At 38.7% G+C, this 15,749-nt stretch overlaps 1 protein-coding gene across 1 annotated transcript; it reads right to left on the bottom strand.

The window, feature by feature from the left end:
• Positions 1–7,719: 7,719 nt before the first annotated feature.
• SLITRK4 (SLIT and NTRK like family member 4) lies at positions 7,720–15,743 on the bottom strand. Its single transcript, XM_008636161.2, has one exon. The coding sequence runs from the start codon at positions 14,350–14,352 to the stop codon at positions 11,839–11,841; it is 2,514 nt and encodes an 837-aa protein (XP_008634383.1). The 5' UTR covers positions 14,353–15,743; the 3' UTR covers positions 7,720–11,838.
• Positions 15,744–15,749: the final 6 nt, after the last annotated feature.

Raw genomic sequence — 15,749 nt, 5'->3', positions numbered from 1 at the left:
GCAGTCAGAGGCCTCACAACAGAGAGGGGGACTGCTTTCAGGGCTTGCCAAGATCTGTGTGTGTGGGATGGGACACAGTCAGTGGAGATGGTGGCCATGTGTGACCACAGAACAGGACACAGACTGTGGCGTGGAGCTTTCACATGCCATTTTCATGACAAGAAAATAGGGGAAGGATTGCACAGCACTGCTTTTTGACAGTGTTCAACCTCTACTGGCCTGTGTCTTGGGCCGCTTAACCCTTCAGGTATTAGAGTGGCACAAGTCCCAGGGAGGCACAGAGGCAAAGACCTGAATTCCCGAGGATGTAGGGGACACAACTTTCCAAGGATGCTGTGCTGCCCATGGCTGCAGGGGGCTCTAGCACAGGGACAGTGCTGTGTGCTAATACCTCAACCCCTCACTCTGCTCCGTGCTCCCTCAGCCATGGGAAATAGAAGCAAACAGCTCAAATCTTGTGTGATGATGGGGGTAGTGAAGATCCAGGTGGCAGCTTCTCTACAGGTTCATAAGAACTCTCCCTTTGCAATACAAATACTGCCTGCAGGTGTTTACTCCTGCCTTTTTACAAACTGAAATGAGACAACATGTTTGCACGACGAATCTCTTCATAATGCATTTTACCTCCTGCAAACTGCTTATAAATACAATTATTTTTCAAAAGACTGAGAAATCTGCCAGATCTTTATATATAGGTCCTTGTGGATGACACAATCCATCACCTTTCCAGTAAAGAACTATACAAAATGAAATATTTAATAGGTGGTGATTAATTAAATATTAATGGCCAATGCATCACAGACATCTCCAAATGTTTACATGAGTATGTAAGTTAGCATGCTTATTTTTGTAGCAGCTCAGTCTGTTCCCACCTACCTTGTTTGCTAACTGCTTCACTGGCCTCTAAGGAATCCCATGGCCCCAAAGTCACCTCTAAGCAAAATTTCCAGCTCTAGAACTTCAAACCCAAGTTGTTTCAGTTCTTCCTTCAGCATCCCTCAAACATCCTCCTACCTTACCATGGGCTTCTTGGCTTGCCTGTGTCTATCTCCATTACCCACAATGAGTTTTTACTGTAGATGGAGGTCGTGGGCCCAAAAGAGAAATAATTTACCCCTGCTTTCATTCACACCAGAACAAAACCAGCATTTTCCTCTGCAGAGGCATCTGCAGAGGTTCTGTGGGATGTTTTGAGCTGGCAAAGAAGGGGAGGCTGAGGAGGCTGCTCAGGCAGCTGGAAAGTGCTGTGTAAAGAGCAGAGCATCCTGCTGGGGTAATTAGAGAGCTCCTACTGGATTTATTCCAAGATCAAAGCCCTAAACTTATTTACTTACTTAACTCCCATATCTTTGGAAAAATGCACACTTATAATACCAGACTGCAGGATGAGAAGTACTTAGGCTGCTCGAGAGGGGAGCTTTGAAAAAGTCAAAATTTTCCTCCCTGGAATTAGTTTGCTGACAAAGAGCATTAGGTCATCTGGGACAGATGCTGCCTCTCATGGAAATCAGTGGGGTTTTAAAACCTGCAATTTTTTCTCAACACCTGAGAAAGATCCCCATTGTGGCAGTTCACACAAATTCTTCTACTGACTTCTCTTGAGCAAGACAAACCCTAAAAAGAAGGTAAAGTTTTGCTTTTTAATCCCCTTCAAAATAGCTCAGGCATGTATGGTGGAAGTAGCTGTGAGAAGTAATTGCTGCACAGTGGCCCAATTACTCACATACTTCAAAACAACCCAGAACTCCCACCTGCTATGAGGGAAAGGCTTGAAAGTTGTGGGTTATGAAACAGATAGAAGCATCATTTCAGACCTATATAAGTGTCAGCTTACATTTGTTTTTCTTTATTCCTACTACAAATTACCATTAACCTAAATGTGGCTGTTACCTGACTGGTGTTCCTTGTGTGTGGTTGGTTGGTTGTTTTTCTTTTTAACTTGAAGCTCCTGTTTCAGATGGCTAAAAGCCTACAGACTCCATAGGAAACTGAATTTTGGAAGATTTGTTTAGTGCAACTAATACCATAAAGCCCTGCCCCAAGGTTCATTGGGTCTCTAGAGACCTGCTGTGGTTTTAATATGCCTTATCATGGCCTGTAAAAGTTACAGACATGGAGTGATATCCTTTACAGAAAGAATTTTGTTGTCTTCCTTGGATTTTTTCTTTCTTAACAAAAAACCCCCTTCATTATGAAGATCAACTATAAACTATTCCACATAGTTTGGGTTGAGTTGGAGTCTCCTTGTAATAAGCCCAAGTAACAGAAACTCTTCTTCACCCTTGATTACAGTAGCAGTACTAGGTGGTGTTGCATTAAACTGACCTTTGGCTTTATTTAGCTGAGCTAAATAAATTAAAAACCAAATAAAAATCACAATTTCCCAGCAACAAACACAAGCATATCTTATCACTCACAGTATGAAGTTGTTACTACAGTGCCATCTTCAGTGCGTTACATAAAGTGGAGTTTTTCTGTAGAGGATTTTTTCTTTGTTCCTTATGGGTTGGAAATGGATTAATAGAACTTCAACTGCAGAGAGGAATGAGTAAAAAAAAAAAGTGAAATCCTTCTGTCTTTGTTAAAAGGAAAGACAGTGTTGTTATTAAGAAAATAAACTATTATACCAGAAGCATATGTCATTATTAGGCAAAGCAATCTGAATCTGGCCACCACAATAGGTTTTTGAGGTAAAAAAAATGGTTGTCCTCATTTACTGCCAGCAAGACTCAGCAATACCACATGGAAATGCAATTTTGCATGTGCACATGCATTATGTGTAGCACATTACCAAACCATTAGAAGTGTTCATTCAAGTTTGACTGCATACTATTTACAGACAGGGAAAAACATGTATCTCCTCATATCTGACAGAGAACCTGGGCTGTACTGTGCAGGAAATCTCATTTGGTCATACCAGTTCTTCCTATCTGGACCTTAGAGTTTAGACTGGACCCAGACTCCTGCTGCAAAAGGGACCAGCCCACATACTGAATAGCAGACAAGGAGAGTCTTACATTCTTGATTACAGAGCTCCTGTGTTACTTTGCTTCCCTGGAATGTCAAAACAAGGATGTTACTGAGCCCTGCTACAACCTTGTTCCTTGGTGCAAGCCAAGGATGTTGTGCATGCTGTGGGCCATGGCACAGGCGTGCTCCAGAGGGAAAAGGAGAAGGCATTTTAGTAAAGGTCACTACCATGTTTCTGCTGTCTCTGAGCATATCTAGTTCACCATTGTTGTTCTAGTTCATAGCAAATGCCTGCAGAGTGGGTATGAACTCATGTTGTTGTTTCAGCCCCATATGGCACTGAGACACATTTAGGCAAACTGACCTTGTCCATGTATAATGTCAAAGGGAATACTTGTGTGCAGAAAGGAAACAGGAGCTGAACTCCACATCTCAGTCCTACAACTTGTCAGCATAGCAAAAACAGCCAAAGGTGCCAATGTTATTGGAAAATATGAGTGATTTTATTATTATAATGCAGATTTTCTTCTGGGAGGGAATGTATTTGCTTGTCGTTTTTAGGCTTACATATTTTCTTGTGGATGGCTCAGAGTTGTATTGCTCTGTAGAAAGTAAACAGGTCTATTTAACAGCTGAAGAAGAAAAGTCTACAAAGAGGAAAGCACAGCTTATCCACTTTCAGTAATATTTCTCAGTCTGAACAATAGAGCACTATGCACAGTACAATGGTACTCCCCTTTTGAAATGGATTGTATCCTGATAATACTCATCATTTGCATGCTGCTTTCATTTTGAAAGCACATTACAAATGTATAGGAATCCTTACCAACACACTTTACAATTTATAGTCCTTACTATCCTTGCTGTCATGAGTGGTATAAATTACTTGACAAAGCTACACAGAGAGAGTGTGCCATACTCTTGTTTTGTTGACCAATACAGCAAAACCATAAAATCATGCTCATGGCATAGCTCCAACAGCTGAATTGGAACTCCAGATTCTAGGGGAAGCTATTTAAAAGATAAAACCTCTTATGGCACCCATAGCTTATATTCTTGAGAAAGGATTACAAAATAGGGGCCTTGTTTGTTGGCACAAACCGAATTTTCCCAAATTAATTCCTGAATATTTCACTTGTACTTTCTGAACATTTCACTTCATTGAGGCAAAAGTCATTTTCATTGAACAAAAAGAAATCTTAAATCTTGGTTATTCATGATGTTGTCACTCTTTATTTTCACCTTGAAAAACCATGAGAATCAAAAGCAAAGCTGTTTATCTAGATATTTGCACCCAATTTCCTGATCACATCTGTAAAATCACTAATGTATTGAACTGATCGTAGAAGTAAAGATCTTCCTAAGTATAAAACAGGGCAATGACATGGTAGTATTTAAGAATGAAACTATATGAACCCCAATTATTTCAAAGTGTTAACCCCATCCAAAGAAATCACTCCTTGTATGACATTAGTACTCTTGTTGCTAACCAACTCCATCAAACTGCAGGCACAGCTCAACAGGAGCTTGAAGTCTGCTCCCGAAGAATGCCTGCTGATGTAGCTTCCATTAAAGCAGAGAGGGAACATTCAAAACCTTGCACTTCATTTCTACCACACAAAAGGCAGAAAGACATTGAGGATGAATCTTTGCAACTAAATTGTGCCCTGAGCTGCACATGTGAAGTCCCTTGGCACCCCAGGGGCATATTCTAAGCCAAGAATGGAACTTGAAAAGTTGCATGCTAAAAATATAAACCCAACTGCTTTCTTCCTCTCTCTCTTAGTAAAATACTTTCATAGTACAGATATTAACGAACAATGTGACCATTCTTTAAAATATCTGTATTTTTCTTTTTCAGTCTGGAAAAATTCAAATTCAGCCCATTTCGCTTTTCAGAAAAAATAAAAAATAAAAAAAAGGGAAGTTATTTTCCTACCCTTCTCCACAAAACTATTTCTGGGTATAAGCAAACACAGACTGCACATACACGAGACTGGTGACCTGGAGCCTTATTTGCAGTGTATAGACAAGAAGAATACCCTGCTGAGAAGGATTCACAGGGTCTATGAAATCCTGCCAGGGAGCAGGAAAATCTGCTGTATGGTACATCCTTTCCTGCAGTTTCTTGCAGTGAAGAGCTCAAAATCTGTCAAAACATGCTGCCCTTTGTGACTCTGCTCATTGAGATGTGCTTTTTGTACAATGTCTCATATTCAGATGTGAGCACCAATGTAGCACAGGAAGAGAGCCTCTACCAAAGGCACTGCTCACCAAACACTGGGTACAGACTGACCCCCACACCCAAACAGTCCCCAGGGCGCACACAAGTGTATCCACATCCCAGTTAAAAGCCTCTCTGAGAAATCTGTATCACATCTGCTTTAACCGGAGTAATTGGTCCAAGGCTTTTCAGTGAACAGTGACACCAAAGCCTAGCTCACGTCAGTGGGGGCAGATGTCTGCAGGATTTAGCCACAGTCTGTCAGAACTCAATTGACTGAATCACATTTACTTTACCCTGCACAACTTACACTCATGGAAAGCCACGATTGTCCAGTTTCAAAAGCCCAGCACAAAGCTTCCCAACAGAAGCTTAAACTGTTTCCTACATTTCTCTGTTTTGGATTGTACACCATCTGACGTGACAAAAACCATCCAGGACAGGCTCTTAGTTTGTCTTTTTTAGCTGGTTTTTAGGAACTGACAAATCCCACTCTTCTGCCTCTTCAAAAACTGCCATCAATCCAAGCCTAGAAAAACCTTCAGCTGAAAAGGACTGGCTCACTGAAGGTGAAGTGAGAGCATGGTGTGGGAGGATGCTCTGGAAGGTCATAGTGCACACATTTCCAGGAAATTACATTAAATTAAATCAAGAAATGAAATCCTCGTGGATGAGGGAAACTTAGGAATATTCTTTGTTACTCTACCTTTACAAAATGATGACCAACCCATTTAGATACCACGTTCTATTTTCTGGTTGAACAAGGACCAAAGATAAATCAGGTACCTCTTGTTATCCATCAGAGTCCTACTACACTGTGTTAAGCCTTCACATACACACATAGAAAAAAATCAGATTTAGTAACAATAGGACTTTTTTTCTTATCTGATCTTTATTTGTGCTTTTGAGGAATTATTTATGGAATTATTATTTAGGGAATGGAAATTCAATATAACTCAGTATCTGTCTGTTACCAGTGACAGGTATTTTAAAAATAACAGACTGTTGCAATGTACTGCTTTCAGACAGTAAATGAATTTTCCCAAGTATTGCTAGAAAATACAAATAAAATGAGCAGTAAAACAAAGACATATGAAATAAACTCCCTACTTAATGAAAAACAAGAGCAGCAAAACTTTGCTCCATTATAGGGAGAAAGTAAATTGTATTGTTAAGAAAGCATGTGTATTTTATGTGAGATCTATCCCAAGTCTCTGTATAAACCAGCAAATGTATATATTTTATACCCATAACACAGCCCTGGGATGCCCACAGCTCTTGAATCATTGTAGAGGTCCACTGACACCAAACAGACACAGGACTGCACTTAGTCTGTGCTCTCCCTACAGTCATTTGAAAATAATAACAGCTTTACCACACAAATCAACAGAGTATAAAGCAAGATTATGTTACATTTCAAGTCAAAAATTTCTTATTTTTATTTCAGTGGTGGATAGATCTAGTATTTTCTGCTTTTTTTGTTCACTAGGGTAAGACTCCACTGAAGTCTGTTCAGTCAGTCTGGATTTACATTGGTAAATTTCTGAGAAGAGTTTGTCCCTGAGCAATAATATTCCTATTTTTGTTTTCCAACACAGCATCAATCATAATACATAAGGATGAGTGAATTGAAATTGGAAATAAAGACTAATAATTACAAAACATATTACCAGAAAACTCTCAAGTTCCTCTGCATTCAGGAAAGCAGTGCACACTTATTATCAGAACATGAATAATTAATTCTCGGTTCTTGAGCTTTTCTTTAGAAAGAAATTATATGGAATATTATATGTAGGCCTTTCTCAACTAATGCTGTGGGTTTTTTCCTAATGTTACACTTCAACTGGAAGTGAAAAAAATCTGTATAAACTCCCGATTTTCCACTCCATATCCCATTCTGATTCTCATTCACTGCCATTATAATGCATGTTAAACTCTGCACAACAGGGGATGTTTAATCTAAATGTAATTCTGTTTCCGCTCTTCTCCCTTGTCATGAAGATTTTTATGAGGCTTTGTAAACCATTTTAACTACAAGATATAAATTTGGAAGTTAAACTACCTAAAGATGTTTTTTCAACTTTCAGTTATAAAACTAACCTAGCCAAATGAAATGGTAGATGGATTGGTATTTTTGCTTCTGCTAAGGACAAATTAGCTTTTCTTTCCTCTGAAAAAATTGTTATTGAAAATGACTAATAAGAAGAGAGCAGAATCAAAGCAAATGTCCCTAACATTATGTAATTGTTCCTCTAAGCACTTCTGGGTTGAAGAACTGAGAATACAACTGAAAACTAAATTCTGCTTGTGGTAGTAATGGAAAATATTCACTGACTTTGGAGGGATTATTTGCATAACAGGGGAAAGGAATATTTTGTTGGACAACAGAAGATAAGAAAAACTTTCTAAAATACAACAAATTGTTGAGGTGGTTAGAAAACATTACTGCATAACTTCTTTACAGATTCTCTCTCATCCATATACAAATAATCAGAAAGAGAATATCACAGGCACTTAACAAAGTCTAGTTTCAGAAATACAATAGTACCAAACAATTTTATTAATATTTCATACAAATTTTGAAGTCAACACTGACTAGTATTTTGATATTGATGAAGGCAAACAAAATTAATAAACAATAGGTTTCTGTGTTTTACATTGGACTGGATGTCATAAGTAATCGTCTTAATTATAAGCTAACCTAAAATAGTAATGATCGAAACAGGGTAAAGCCAATACATTTTGTTTTCTTTATTTCAAAATAGAGTGATTATAAATACATTCTTGATATATTTCCTTCCTAACTCTTTGGATGCAACCAAAAAAAAAAGTCTCACTGTGCTCATTTCATACAATATCAACATACAAATCATGCAAAAGATATTATAGATATTATACCACCATCAAGTTCTGGATGTTTTTTCTTGATTCTGAAACATTTGTTAACATTATTCACAAGGCCATGCCTTTATAATTTATATCATCATTATGGCTTTAAAAAAAAAAAAAGCATCTAAAAAAGATATTTATACTAGATTGCTGCATCATTGTCAATCTTGAACACTAAATGCAAAACATAAATCACCTGTTCTTGTGTTCTTGCACCGTGGTACTTGCTTTCTGATAAAATTGCACAATTTTTTTTCTTTTTCCAGGAAATGATTACACTTTATTGATTTCATTTAAAAATGGAAACTTCTTTATAATACAGTGGAGACAACAGATTATGTTAACACCTTCACTGATTTAGTTTATGTCTATGGGTCTTAAGAGCCATTTTACAAGCATGGCCACTCAAACCAATATAATGAACAGACAGACCTGTTAAGCCACACCCAAGAGTCACCTTCTCAGAAAGACTGACCAGAGATTTGAATGGACAGCACACTAAAACTGCTGTGCAGACACATACACTGTTTCAAAACATGGAGAAAATAAACTGACACTAAGGTTGCCATTCAAAGTAACAATTTCACAGAAAAAGAGTGTTTTGCCAGCTTCTGCATTCTTCACTCACACTATTATGCCTACATATTGCACCATACATTGTAAAACACTTAGGAACAATTTCTACAGGAAGGTCCAGATTGTGCAACCTTTACTGATGCTGGTGAACTTACACTCAACTGCATAACCCCAGAAGAGTCACTGGGCTCTATGGATTATATACAATGGTTCTGAGCTGGCTTGTTTTGAAGTCAATGACAAAACTCTATCTAAGCCCCACTCTTGGGCAGGTATCTAATTATTACCTCATGATTAGTACCTCTGCACATGAGTTAGGTTGAGCTGAAATGCCTTACTGGGATTGCGGCCTCAGTGATCAGGAAGCTCTGACCCAGTGTAATGGTACAGCATAATGGTTCAGTTCTTCTTTTGATCAGCAAATAGGAGATATCACTCCAAAAACAAAAAACCCCTTCAAACAAAGGAAAAAAAAAACAAAAACCCAGAAAGAACATCCCCAGAAAACCTCACAACACAAAATAAAACAAAAACCCCTCATTTTTTTAGCTGAGGAAGGTATGATCACTTATCATTGTTCTTTTGACTCAGGACAACACAAGTCATAAGCACATCAGTTTTACCATCAGTTAGAAGTATTTCCTTATTTGCTATTTTTAATATTTTAAACACATTCCTCTCAGGATGATCATACAGGACATGACAGTGACAACGCACTGTGTCAGACACCTTCTGCTTTGGCAAATCCCAGGGAACTTGGACACATCCTCGAGGCCACACAGCACCGTGCAGAGCAGACCCTGTCATCCTTAGCCTACTGAAGGAGCCAGCAGAGTCCACCTGGTCAGTGCCTCATGGACACTCCTTAATCCACAGACAATAAACACAAGTTCTCATCCAAACCTTAGCCATGTACTGCATCATTGGTCAACCAGGACCTTTTTATGCCAGAACTGCATGTGTATGCAGTATCTATGCCCTGAAAATCCCTATCACATTCTGAATTGAGTTAATTATTGTGCATGGATAGCTGCAGCTTTTTGAAAGAAACTCAGCCATTAATTTATCTCCCATAATTTTATTATCTGAAGTCATGGACATACTTTGAAGTATGGAGAAAAATAATAAAACCACCTTCTTTCTAAGCCACAAGAGCAGAAACAAATGTCTGAAAGTAGAGAAACGTTTTGTTTGCTTTCTCTCAAATAAGGAAGCAGTGCTTTTGCCTTTTTTGATAAAAATATACTGCAGGCTGTTTGCCAAGTATCACTTCAGAATAAAAATTTCAACTCAGTGTCATAAAGCCCTGAAATTAGAGGTTTATATTGGAAACAGCTGACACAGCCTTCTCCACAGTATTATTATTGAGTCTTGCTCTAATTTTTGCTAGCTTTGAATTCATGAAAAACATTCATGTTTATATCCTACTACCTTAATTGATTTATGTATTGATTATAAAAGGTAGGGAGGGATAAAGGTTCTGAAAGCAAAGGAGATAAGAGGGTCTTATCTAAAGCTCATCAAGTCAAAGAAATTTTGTTAATCTCATCATATAGATTTGCTGTAGGATGCTTTACCAATATATTTCCATTTTCATGTCAAAGTACCATCTATCAGTGAGATACAATGGGGATTTTCCATTCTCTTACCTTTTTTTTCCTGGCTATTCAGATCCAGCTTTCACAAAGGCAAGCTTTTACTCTCAAGTTATGAGCTACACAGTCCTTTGAACTGAGTCCACTATATCCATTTTGCACTGTGGTTTTAGACAGGATTTGCCATATTGTTCACTGTTCTGATCAGGTTTTGCTGACTAACAGCAGCCAGAGTGATAATAAGAACAGAAAACTTCTGCATATACAATAAAAATATTCCCCTTAGCATGAATTCCTGTAAATACTTGTAGTGGAAAGTATTTAGATTAAGCTGTAGAGACCAGAAAAGCAAGAAAACTCATGGCAAATAATTGCCTGAGACACAATACTAAAAAACTAATGGATCTATTTTAAAATGCACCATTGGTAACAAATCTGAAATAAGATAATATGCTAATCTCACAAGAATAGTACAGAACAATTTTATTATTATTATTATTATATCTGATCACTTAATTCTGGATGATGCTATACATTACATCCCCGGTTGCTGTTTGGTATATTGTTCTGGTTTTATTTATACTGAATGATTAATGCATTGTGATCAGGAAAACAAGTCAGGCATATTAAATACATATTAAGGAGTACATATTTTTTTTTTCCTATGTAGTATACAAAGTATTTCATAAATATGAATTATATTACAAAAATAATTTCTGCTACGCTCACACAGTAAGCACTTTGACAATTTTGGACAACCTTTTGGGGTTGCAAGAGTTTCACGTAACTGAGAAGGAACTCTAGTTTTAATTGGAGATGAGTCTTAGAACAGATTCTGCATAAATATCAAATATTTTCTTCAGATGTCACGAATACTGCAGAAGTCAGGTTGAGCTATTTTCTTTCTTTTCTTTTTTTTTTAATTTTCTGTATAGACATGTATGCTTCAGGTGGTCAGATTTATTTCATAGGTATGTAATGCATGGTATATTTTTAACAAATATTTGCACAATTTAACATTATAATTCCAGTGGTTTCAAGATGCAGCCCATAAATGTAACCAATTTACACATACTATTGAATGTTCTCTCTTTGCATGCTCGTTACTTTCCAGATAAGCTTTAAACAGTGCCATTAGAACACCACAAATCAAAGGATTACTCCAGTTCCACCAACTTAAATCCACGTGCAGGATGAAGGACCCAGCTGAAGTACAAATATCAGTACCAGGTTTCTTGTGTTTGTTCTAACAAATCACAAGGAGACGATGGTTTGCATTTTAGATACAAAACATATATGCCTCTTGAGGTTAAATTCAGTGTAACGTGTATAAAGCATCCCTTTGGCAATAGAGTTTGCAGTATCCCTACAGGATTCCACAGGGCATGAGCTTTATGGAGTAAAACCCATTAAGGAAATTCTCCTCTACTTGACAAATCATATGCAGCTACAGTTAATCAGACACCCTTGGATACACCTGCCTCTATGCCTATCAATATAATATAGTATTTGGAAGTTAAAAGTCAACAAAAGGCACTTTCATCATTAAATAAATGTCCTCTGTAGGCAATAAGATTGTATGACCTATATTTTATTCAAAGCTGTTTGTTCTTCAAGGACTTGTAGGTAGTCAGGTGAACCTTGAAGTTTAGCTTTTAGTTCAAAATATTCACTTTTCCTTTGTTCTACTACAATTTTACTATGATTACCACCTATTAGAGATTTCTTGTTTTTTTTGTCTTGCAGTTTCTCTGGGTAACGTATTTCAAAGCCACTGACCCCTATGCTGTTGTATTCTTTTTTACTTTCAAGAAAATTTTGAATAAATACATTGGAATCCCTTCCAGGGAATAACTCATCCAGTTCATCGATTGTGCTAAGTCTTTTTCTGGTATCCACATGCAATAAATCTTTCTCCTTGTCATTCATATTTCTCAGAATGACTTTTTGCCCTGGTGGGTCAGCAAACGTGAAGCCTGTTTCAGACTCTTTCAAGCCACAGGTATGACTTTTGCTCATCTGCTCAATGGTTTGAGGAATGAAGGCCTCTGCACCCAGTCCATCTTTTTTGTTTGACTTGTGATCATGCTTTCTAAGCTGCAGTTGCATAGAACTGCACTCTTGGTTTCCAATCCCTTCATGCTTTACAGTTGGTTTTTTGTTGCGCCGAAGCACAAAAACAAGAAGACAAAAAGCAACAAACACTGTTAAAATCAGCACAACCAATATGCTTAAGATTAGGATGGACAATGGAACTGGGCCACCAGGAGGACTCCGGACTGGTCCCGGTGGTGTTGTAAAAATAACAGCAGGCATAGGACTAGTGAACAGAGCAGATGGCTTGTTTAAAAGTTTAGGGCAGAGAATCTCATTTTTCAGAGACTTAAGTTCTATGTTAGCAAACTGCACAGGTGTTTCACATCTCAATTCCTTCACCACAATACCGTCATTTAGCTTTTCAAGCCACAGTTTTAAAGCAACTAAATCACAAGTGCAGTCCCATGGATTACCTTCCAAATCTATTTGTGTAAGAGATTTTAGCTGATCAAGAACACCACTTACAGGTAAATACATGAAGTGATTGTTCCTCAGATTCAGTCTAGCAAGTGGTGCACCAGCAAAAATATATGCTGGCAAGCTTCGCAGAAGATTGTTGTTCAGGTAGAGCAACTGCAAATTTGGCATTAAGTCAAAGGTGCCTGCTAGGATTTCTTTGATAACATTGTATTCCAAATACAGATACTGCAAGTTGTGGAGGCCAGCAAACATTTCTGGGCTCAGACGCTCTATCTGATTGCCATTGAGATACAATCTCCGTAAATTTGTAAGGTTGCGGAAAACATCTCCTTTGATCACTGAAATCCGATTGCTGCCTAAATGGAGCAAATCCAGCCCCTCAAACTCAGCGAAATCTGTAGTATCCACATCCTTAATATAGTTGCCATTTACATGCAGTTTCTTGGCATTTAAAGGTTTTGGTACTAGTTCAGCCATTGATTCTATATTTCTTTCCTGGCAATTTACACTTAATCCCAAGTCTGAAGGATGAGTTTTGCAAACACAAAGGACTGGACAAGGAGTTAGAGGAGGCACCCTGGTCTGGTAAGATACGATCTGACTGAGATTGCGATTAGACAGAGCTTTGCCTGCTACTATCCCCGAGATCTTCGAAGGATTTGTAGTTTTTGGCGGCTTTGTGACTAATCTGTGCACTGATGTTTGAGTGGTGTGGCCGTTGGGTGTGCTGTAACCGGGCTCCAGCTGTGAGGGAGGCAGGATGCGCACGTCAAAATCACTCCCTGTCCCCATGGAGCACAGCTCCTGCTTATTGGTTTCTTTCAGCAGCCTTCCATACAAGTCACTGGGTGTTTCACAGATAGCCTCTCCAATGTAGATGTTATAGGGCATGTTCTCCAGCCACGCTTTCAAAGGCAACAAATCACAAGTACAATTCCAGGGGTTGTCTTCCAGCTGCAGTTCAACTATTCGCCCGATGTGCTCCAGAACTCCAATGTATGGAAGCTTCTGTATTCGATTCCCCCGTATATCCAGATGGGTTAGAGAAGCAAATCGAAAAATATTATCGGGAAGGAATGAAATCAGATTGTCATTAAGTATCAGGACTTTCAGCTTGTGAAGCTTATTGAAGGCTCCCCGTTCAATAAACTTGATTAAATTGTAGTCAGCTTGGAGATACTCCAAGTTCTCTATGCCAAGGAAGGTGTCAGCCCGGAGAATCTTTAATTCGTTGTTGTTCAAGTGCAACTGCTTTAATGCACTAAGACCCATAAAGGCCCCTCCCTCAATGTTCTGTAACTTATTATTACCCAGTTGCAAGGACACTGCATGTGTAAAATTAAGAAAGGAATTTGGATACAGAATAATTAGCAGGTTGTTTTGAAAGTTGAGGTGGTAAAAATTAGACCATGGTGGTTTAAGCTGATTTGGTCTGTAGACTGCAACCTTCTCACAGTTGACATAGAGGACATTCTCAACTGACACACAGGAGCAAACATTGCAAATTTCCACAGATATATCAGCATCTGCAGTTGTAGAAGAAACTGGAGATGACAGAACCAGAAAGAGCCACAGAATCATCTTCTTATGATCAGCAAGCAACCTTAGGCTCCTGAACAAAGATAAAGAATCTGAAGAAGAAAGAAGGAAAGAAAAAAGGAAAATGTTTTTCAGTTGACATTGTTCCAAAACATCATTTGGGTTAAAAATTGTATACCACTGAGCTACTGTACCTGCCAAGGATTATAGATAAACTACAAGAACTGAATTCAAAATAACATGGAAGACTTTAACAACCAAACAAATGCACAGGAGCTAGGATGATTTCAAACACGGAATGTAAATTTCTGTAGACAAACACAAATAACTCTCAGGTCTGTCAAATGTATTTCTATCTCTTGTACATGCCAAGCATGCATAACTAACAAAGCAAAATAACCAAAGGAGATTCCAATTTTATGCATATTTACTCTCCTCAATCCTGCACTGCTCATATGTTGCTGTGCATTTCAGGGATATTAAACACAAATGCTGATGTTATGCATGCCCAAACATCTGGGCTGGGATAGCACAATACAGAAAGGATGGAGATGCTGACACAAAAAGTAATGCCAATGCTCAGTATATGCATCTAAAGCATCAACACATACAGATACATCACTCTGATAAAGATATTCACTCAAGGGCTACACAGGCACGCACACATATTGTTTCTGTCACTTCTGATACCTAGTTTAAATAAGTAGGTGGTAAACTGACTGCAGAAATACAACTGTCCACAGAACAACATCAGCTCTGGGTGACCAGTGGAAGCACACAGACATGGAAGAAGCATGCACAAGCACACAGCCCCATCCCCAGGAATAACCATACACTGACTTGCAGGGCAAAACAAAGTCACAATTCACCAGCCTGACACTATTGAAACCTGAGAACTATTTTTTTTCCCTAAAACATTATGTAATTTTCTCTTATTCCTGCACTGATAAGAACCCTTTGCATATAGTCAGGCCAGCTGAGCTGCCATTTTTTACGCAGAAGAACTCGAGCCACAGCATTTCCTCTGAGTTATAAGGTACCTTTTTTCCCCTTTTTTTTAACAAATCACTCAATAATCAATACTTTGCGCGCACACACACACACACACACATCCCATCTTCCCATTACCCCCATTTCCCAACTTGTCCCTTTCATTTCCTGCTGTGGGAAGCCACTGAGTTGGCAGGAGGGAGCCAGAACGAAAAGTAGAGAAAAGCAGAAGCCAGCTGGAGGGAGGAGAACCGGGCTGGAAGGAGACACGAGGGGACGATGTGCCGAGGGACCTGGAAGGGAGGGCAGAGCAGGAAAGACCGCAGGACAGAAGGACAAGAGGGAGAGGGAATGCACAGAGGAGACAAGGATGAGAGGAAGGGATGGCTGAAGGGGTCAAGGAGGCCGCTTATCGGGAGCACAGGGAGAAGGGGGAGCGGAGCAGCGGC

Source organism: Corvus brachyrhynchos, unplaced genomic scaffold (genome assembly GCF_000691975.1).
Source record: "Corvus brachyrhynchos isolate BGI_N302 unplaced genomic scaffold, ASM69197v1 scaffold346, whole genome shotgun sequence".
Classification (NCBI taxonomy): domain Eukaryota; kingdom Metazoa; phylum Chordata; class Aves; order Passeriformes; family Corvidae; genus Corvus; species Corvus brachyrhynchos.
Note: the sequence above shows the minus strand (reverse complement) of the source record. Positions and strands in the feature narration are given on the sequence as shown.

Excerpts from the sequence above, each read along its gene's own strand:
- SLITRK4 (XM_008636161.2), bottom strand. The coding sequence starts at position 14,352 with ATGATTCTGTGGCTCTTTCTGGTTCTGTCATCTCCAGTTTCTTCTACA.